The sequence below is a fragment of the Solea solea genome, chromosome 4 (assembly GCF_958295425.1).
Source record: "Solea solea chromosome 4, fSolSol10.1, whole genome shotgun sequence".
NCBI classification, from domain to species: Eukaryota; Metazoa; Chordata; class Actinopteri; order Pleuronectiformes; family Soleidae; genus Solea; species Solea solea.
The window spans coordinates 24672199-24680153 of NC_081137.1; the positions used below are offsets into that span (position 1 = coordinate 24672199).

At 45.0% G+C, this 7955-nt stretch overlaps 1 protein-coding gene across 1 annotated transcript in view; it reads left to right on the top strand.

Annotated features, from left to right (window-relative positions):
* The window catches only part of LOC131458932 (multidrug and toxin extrusion protein 1-like), a 47615-nt gene that overhangs the window by 38331 nt on the left and 1329 nt on the right, over nt 1-7955 (top strand). Inside the window, exons 5-19 of the mRNA XM_058628301.1 lie at nt 2346-2536; nt 3132-3233; nt 3407-3475; nt 3584-3732; nt 3830-3872; nt 3986-4030; nt 4265-4362; nt 5012-5109; nt 5611-5792; nt 5871-5979; nt 6068-6143; nt 6273-6342; nt 6428-6560; nt 6910-7004; nt 7805-7865. Coding sequence (XP_058484284.1) covers nt 2346-2536; nt 3132-3233; nt 3407-3475; nt 3584-3732; nt 3830-3872; nt 3986-4030; nt 4265-4362; nt 5012-5109; nt 5611-5792; nt 5871-5979; nt 6068-6143; nt 6273-6342; nt 6428-6560; nt 6910-7004; nt 7805-7865 — 1521 coding nt within the window. The remainder of the gene's footprint in view (nt 1-2345; nt 2537-3131; nt 3234-3406; nt 3476-3583; nt 3733-3829; nt 3873-3985; nt 4031-4264; nt 4363-5011; nt 5110-5610; nt 5793-5870; nt 5980-6067; nt 6144-6272; nt 6343-6427; nt 6561-6909; nt 7005-7804; nt 7866-7955) is intronic.

The following is a 7955-nucleotide window of genomic DNA, read 5'->3' on the forward strand; positions in this document are numbered from 1 at the left end:
CCCACAATAATCCCCCTCAGTGGGGTTCAGTGTTCTCTGAATGGCTCCCTGTGATTTCTCATAAAAGCTAAATGACAGAATGACACGACTATAAAGGCGTTCTTTTCGTTTTCTGACGCTAGCCTAAATCTCCTGTGTTCATCATGCAGATGTAAATGTGTGACTCTCAGTGTAATCCATTCTCCTCTCACTCCCCCTTTTTTCCTCTCTGTTTCCACCTCTGTCTCTCTTTGTGTCTCACCCTGACCACACACACACTGTGGACGTGAGATAGCCAGCTCTGTGTGTCCAGTGCAGAGTGTCATGTGTGATAATCTCTGACGCGTGCGTCACGTGCCGGCGGTTTTAGGGTTCCACGAGAAGCTGCTTATTATTGTTATTATGGTTTTTAGACGTCGTCATTATCAGTTGGAGCAGATGCGACGCGTCTCTCTGCGTCATTGTTCCCTCTAAAAACCCCTAAAGCTGTCATCACCCAAGCTTCCCACAACGTAACCGGCGAAGAAGGGAAGAGAGACACGTTGAAAATCACTCTGTCACTCTTTCAGCCCTCCCTCATCCATCCTCTCATCCTCTCTTTTCTCGCCTGTCTATCAAATGTGCACTTCTTTTGTCTGGTCCACTCTTTCTTGTTCCGCGGCACTCTATCTTTCCTGTGTGACATGCTCTGCCCTCTCCTGCTCCCTCTGGCCGGCATTATCTAAACCTCCCATCTCCTCATCTTTCTCTCAATTCCCCACTCTCATAGTAAAGGGAAAAATTCACACAGATAAAAGCACAGTGAAAATACCCTCACCCCTCCCAAAACCTGCTTCCCCACACACACACACACACACACTCCCCCACCCCCAGCTCCATCATCATCATCGTCATCATCATCACCACTACCTTCTAGTCTCTCCAAACCCTTACCCCCCCCGTGCACCCCACCCTAATCCTAATCACACCACAACCACCGTCATCAGCCTTATCTCACGCCACCAAATCTGCTGTGACTCAAAACAATTTCCTCTCATTTGCCCGCCCCCCCCCGCCTCCTACACCTCCATCAACCCACCTACCCCCTCCAGTAAACCCTCTCCACCTCCTCAATACCCCATCACTGCCCATCCAACGAGAACCCCACCCAAACACACACACACACACACACACCCGCAGACTGACGGCTGGTGACTTGCCACTGTCATCCAGTGGAGCCCGAGAAGAACTGCAGTGTGACGTCACGGCGACGCCAGCTCCTCTGGTTGGTGGAACATATTTACGTGTGTGCGCGCGCGTGTGTGTGTGTGTGTGTGTGTGTGTGTGTGTGTGGGGGGGGGGGCCTCACTGCATCACTGAACCTGCAGAATGAATGAGAGCCTACACTCGGTGGTGTGGTGTCACCTCCTTCCTCTGCTCATTTCTCTCTCTCTTGTTTCTCTTCTTCTCTCGTCCTTTTGACCCTGGAGTCAATAAATGCAGAGAATGAAGGAGCGTACGTTTGCTCGGCTCTGACTCGCCGCTGAGGAACAAACAAACTTTAGTGAAGAGCAAAACAGCACCACTCGCTGGGAGCTTCACGCAGCACAGTGACGCCCAGGCAGGAGAACAGCACGTGTTTGCCTCAGTGAGGGCAAATATGAGGCTTTATTTGAAGATGTTTGTATTTTAGGGTGTGTCCCATTCACAGGAAAGTGCAGCAGTCACATGATTGTAACGGTTTCACAGCCTCCGCTCACAGAAACAGTGTTACATCAAATATCAATGTTCAGCTGTAACTGTGTGAACTATCCGTTCAACCTTCAGCTATTTTATGATGATATTATGTTCTTTTTGTTTGACTGAGCCTCTGCTGAATCCCCCTGCGAGGCCTCGTCTCCCACCTCACACCAAACATCTGCCTTTGTGTTCAGACGTCGAGAGCTGACAGGTTTCAAGTCTTAAATGTTGAATGTGAAGCGTTTGTTAGACTGTGATCCAGTCGGATCTTCACCTTTGAAACATTTGAACCCTGTAACACGAGTGTAACCTGTGTGAACGTGCTGCTGCAGACACAGGGTTGTGTTAAAAACAACATTTGTTCTTCTGACTTGTGGGGAGGGAGAGAAGCAAATGAGCGGGGCAGAAAAATCCTCTGTGTTTTGGCAGCGTTTAGAGTGGACAGGTTATCCGCGGGTCGGGGGGGGAGAGGGTTTGACTTGTGGCGATATATATCTGCTCATTCTCACAGACGGTGAACAAAGCCCTGGTTATTCATTATTACCCAGGTAATTGGTTATTGATTAGTGCCAGTGTTTCTGTCTCTGTCTGACGGGACGTGTACTGTACCGACATCATTCAGCTGTTTTCTCTCTTTTCTCCCAAAGCTCATTTCACAATGGAAGATTTAAGCAGTGCATGTGCGGGAGTCAGTGGACGGTCCAGAGCAGACGAATCCCCCTCTCCTGCTGCCGGGCACGGCGGCGTTGACTCATGCTGCGGATCCTGCATCACACGCTGGATACCAGCGGACTACAAGAATGAAACCGTTCACTTTCTTAAACTGGCCGGACCTGTGGTGAGATGGAAACACTGTCACTCATCTGCCACTGCTGCTTCATTACAACAATAATTATTACATGAAGAATTTATTCACATGTTGTCCTGTTATGTAGCAATAATAATAACAATAATAATAATAATAGTGATAATAATAATAATGATAATAATAACAATAATAATGATAATAATAATAATAAATGCCTTCAATACTGTGTGATCTGTAGACTTTATTACAAATGAAATGACAAGAACATTCATTAAATCTAAAGTTCCTAACCAGTTGTCTCTCGTACGCTCAAATCTAACTAATCTGTGTGTGAGTTAGTTTATAAATAAATAATCGCCTCCAACGCTCACTTCTCACTTTTCACTCGTGGACTTTAAGTTTTCTTTGTGCAAACTTCAGTAATCACTGGAGAGGCTCGTTAGTTTAGAAATACAGCAGCAGCAGTAACTGCAGCAGCAGCAGCAGCAGCAGCAGCAGCAGTAGCAGCAGCAGTAACAGCAGCAGCAGCAGCAGAACCAATGACATAAAGACATTAAAGAATGAAGTTTCGTGTGTTGTTTGTTGTCACTTGTGTTTGTTTCACTGATTGAATGCATTTGTAAAGATCATCTCACAGTTGATGAGTTTCCTGATCGGCTTCGTCAGCATGGTGTTCTGTGGTCACCTGGGCAAAACCGAGCTGGCCGGTGTGGCTTTAGCGATCGCGGTGGGTGACCTCCAGTTTCTGCTGTTATTGGCATGTTGTTGCTCTTCAGGTTCACTCACTCACTCACTCACTCACTCACTTCTTTTACTTAAGACAGTTATTGATTTCCATATCTGTGTTGTTTTCTTCTGTGTGTTTATTGATATTAAATGTGGATTATTGTTTTAACTCAGGTGATAAATGTCACGGGCATTTCCATTGGCAGTGGCTTGGCGTCTGCGTGTGACACGCTCATATCTCAGGTACTTCAGGGGTCAGGGGTCACCCTCAGCTGTTTGATGCAGCTGCTTCACATCTGTTTGTTTTACCCTCTGTTCTTTAACGCTGCCCCCCTGACCCCTCTCTGGCAGACGTACGGCAGTGGTAACCTGAAGCGTGTCGGGGTGATTCTGCAGCGGGGCGTGTTGATCCTGCTCTTGGCCTGTTTCCCCTGCTGGGCCGTCCTCATTAACACTCAGCCAATTTTACTGGCTGTGAGGCAGAGCGCAGATGTCGCCAGGTGAAGCACAGACACACAATAACACCAACAAGCATCCGACGCCGCCTTTCTCATCAGTTATTTATAATTTCCCCCTTTTTCCTGCTCTGCCGTTAAGAATCTCGCAGCTGTACGTGAAGATCTTTATGCCGGCTCTGCCTGTGAGTTCAGCTTCCTCCGAGCATTTACTGAGTGTTGTTGTGTGTTGAATGGCTGTTGTGTTGCATTATTGATCTAATTAAGCTCATTCACTGCCTTGTGTCGGTGTCTGCAGGCTGCCTTCATGTACCAGCTGCAGGGGAGGTATCTGCAGAATCAGGTGCACTTAATGTCTCTGTACGTCACGGAATGACTGAAACTTTGGGGGTAACAAGGCGTTGTGTGTGTGTGCGTGTGTGCGTGTGCGTGTGTGTGTGTGCGTGTGTGTGTGTGTGTGTGTCTGTGTGTGTGTGTGCGTGCGTGTGTGTGTGTGTGTGCGTGCGTGTGTGTGAGAGGATCATGTACTGTGAGACAGGAACAAACAGCAGGTGCACTGTTTTGCTCTGGATTACAGGGCATCATGTGGCCACAGGTGATAACCGGAGCCATGGGGAATATTTTAAATGCAATAATAAACCACGTCTTCCTCGGTCTTCTAGACATGGGGGTTGTGTGAGTATGGACCCAGAGGTGGAAGTAATCAGTGTCACACCGAGCAAAGATGGAGGCGTTTAAAGGTGTAATATGCAACATTCAGGAATATTATCTTCTACTAGGACTAAGTACTGAGTACTATCTATCTACTATGTTGAGGTGATTCACTGTGCTTTTGAAGAAGAGCTGAAAACCAGAGCTCAGGAAGATGTTCATCCTGAGACTTCCATTAAAACTGATTTCTTTGAGAAACATTTGGTGTATTCTTCCTCCGTGAAAGACATGGTCTCCTCCTGCTCTGCGTGTTTGTTAGAAAGCTCTCGACGGTTGCATCCGAGTACCACCAGCGCCTGGATATAAATATCCTGAATTCAAATGAGGTCGTTTGAGGTGACGAGGTGTTTATGAGACACTCCTCCATCATCATCATTATCTGTTACCTTTTAAATGCTCATTATATCCTGTATATATGATGATGATGAGTGTGTTGTGATGACGAGCTCAGTATTTGGATTCAGAACGAGCTTCATTTACTTCCAGAAAAAGGTATTTTTCTAAAAAAACAGTTGCATATTGGACCTTTAAAGCTGAGTGAGTGAGTGAGTGAGTGAGTGAGTGAGTGAGTGAGGGGTTAACCTTGATCTTCTCCCTTGTATTTGGTCTGTAGTGGATCTGCAGCAGCTAACGCCATCTCCCAGTATTGTCTGGCCGTGTTCTTGTTTGTGTATATCTGCGTCAGAGGTCTGCACAAAACCACATGGGATGGTGAGTTTACAGCATTGAATTTCTGTAGAAATAACTTTCTTTTATTTTTTTAATGCTTCCTTTAAGACATTTGTGGGAAAAACACTGGAGAACAGTGTGTGTTTAGTTTGATTGCATGATCGATAAAAGTGAGCCTCAAATCCAATCTTCAGTGTTGATTTGATTTTCTCTGAGTGTTTCAGAGCCGTGTTGATTCAAGTGATGTTAACAGAAGTCTGTTTTTACTGTGTGGAGCTGGACTCCTGCTCATAGAGACTCTGCACATCTGTCGATACAGAACCAACATCATCTCTGTGTTAACTGTAATGAACGACAGGAACTTTCCTGGAACATTAGTGAGATTTATAGATGATTTACAGATGTGTAAAATCAAGCTTTTCCCATCATTTTCGCATCGTTTAACTTTGACAGAGAGAAAATGTTCGTCTATCGCTGGAAGGGAAGTAAAAATGTTTCTTTAATGATATAAATCAGATTTTTCCATCTCTTGTGTGGTGACAGGTTGGTCCAGAGACTGTCTGCAGGAGTGGGGATCGTTCCTGCAGCTGGCCGTGCCGAGCATGTTGATGTTCTGTCTGGAGTGGTGGTTGTACGAGGTCGCAGGTTTCCTCGCAGGCGTGGTCAGTGAGGTGGAGTTAGGGGCTCAGTCTGTCGTGTATCAGCTGGCTGCTGTCGTTTACATGGTGACTTCCACTCAAGCGTCCTCTGATTTTCACCTTGATGAGCGTCGGTGATCTGAGTTTGTTTGTTTGTTTCCACAGTTTCCGATGGGCTTCTCAGTCGCCGCCAGTGTCCGCGTGGGAAACGCTCTCGGTGCTGGGAACACAGAGCGAGCCAGACTGGCCAGCAGGGTCTCCGTCGCTGGTGCATGTATGAATCTCCTCTGTAGTTTGACAGTGAAGCTGCTGTATCACCGTGAAGTTCTCTGTTGGACTCTTTTGTCTTTTCTGACGCGCAGGTGTCGTCTCGTGTGTCATCGGAATGTGTCTCGGTTTGTCCAAGGATGTCATCGGTTATATTTTCACCACAGAGAAGTACGTGCAGACTGCAGACAAGTTTCTCATTAACCGGGAAAGTTACTTTGTTCTGTGTCTGCGTCACATTCACACATTCATTCACATTAACCTTTTACTCGAGTGTCTTTGTTGGGATTTTACCTGCAGAGACATTATTCAGAGGGTGGCTGACGTCATGAAGATTTATGGTGGCATCCACGTTGCTGAGGCCATCGCGGTGAGAAGCTTTAATCAACTTCCTGTCACTGCTCAGTAAAAATAAGCCTGACATGAGACTTCTCCCGCTCTTCTTGCCCGTGCAGGGAGTGACGGGAGGAATCGTCAGAGGAGCAGGAGAGCAGAAAGTGGGCGCTGTGTGTAATCTGGTGTGTTTCTACTTCATCGGGCTCCCCATCGGAGTGTCCCTGATGTTCCCGCTCAAGATGGGGATCATAGGTGAGGTCAAATAAAATCAAGTGTCAACTTTAGTGTGAGATCGTTTTTTAATGACAATGAACCAACAGATCATAAAATCACATCTTCTGTAACCTCGTGATAATATCGGAGCGTTTTATTTGTCTGTGTTGTCGTTCTGTTATAACGTATAAAGTGTTTTATTTGTCTGTGTTGTCGTTCTGTTATAACGTATAAAGTGTTTTATTTGTCTGTGTTGTCGTTCTGTTATAAAGTATCAAGTGTTTTATTTGTCTGTGTTGTCGTTCTGTTATAACGTATAAAGTGTTTTATTTGTCTGTGTTGTCGTTCTGTTATAACGTATAAAGTGTTTAATTTGTCTGTGTTGCAGGAGTGTGGTTCGGGTTTTTAATTTCTGTTTCCATACAATCTGTATTCTTCTTAATCTTTCTATGCAAACTAAACTGGAAGAAAGCCACCAAGGAGGTGAGGATTATTTTTACGAAACCTGCCATTTTGTTTTTCACATTCCTTTCCTGTTTTATTGTGTATCATGTGTGTCTTGTTTTATTGTGTATCATGTGTGTCTTGTGTCTTGTGTATCATGTGTGTCTTGTGTCTTGTGTATCATGTGTGTCTTGTGTCTTGTGTATCATGTGTGTCTTGTGTCTTGTGTATTATGTGTGTCTTGTGTCTTGTGTATCATGTGTGTCTTGTGTATTGTGTATCATGTGTGTCTTGTGTCTTGTGTATTATGTGTGTCTTGTGTCTTGTGTATCATGTGTGTCTTGTGTATTGTGTATCATGTGTGTCTTGTGTCTTGTGTATCATGTGTGTCTTGTGTCTTGTGTATTATGTGTGTCTTGTGTCTTGTGTATCATGTGTGTCTTGTGTATTGTGTATCATGTGTGTCTTGTGTCTTGTGTATTATGTGTGTCTTGTGTCTTGTGTATCATGTGTGTCTTGTGTCTTGTGTATCATGTGTGTCTTGTGTCTTGTGTATTATGTGTGTCTTGTGTCTTGTGTATCATGTGTGTCTTGTGTCTTGTGTATTATGTGTGTCTTGTGTCTTGTGTATTATGTGTGTCTTGTGTCTTGTGTATTATGTGTGTCTTGTGTCTTGTGTATTATGTGTGTCTTGTGTCTTGTGTATCATGTGTGTCTTGTGTCTTGTGTATTATGTGTGTCTTGTGTCTTGTGTCTTGTGTATCATGTGTGTCTTGTGTATTGTGTATCATGTGTGTCTTGTGTATTGTGTATCATGTGTGTCTTGTGTATGTGAGCAGGCCCTGGTGAGAGCAGGAGTTCACCAGAGTGAGCAGAAGATCTTTGGGATAGAAAATACAGGTGAACATGAGACAGTTACACATTTATGGTACATGTGCGTCTGTCTGCAAACCAAACGTAACCATAATATATTGACTCTGTCTCTCTCAG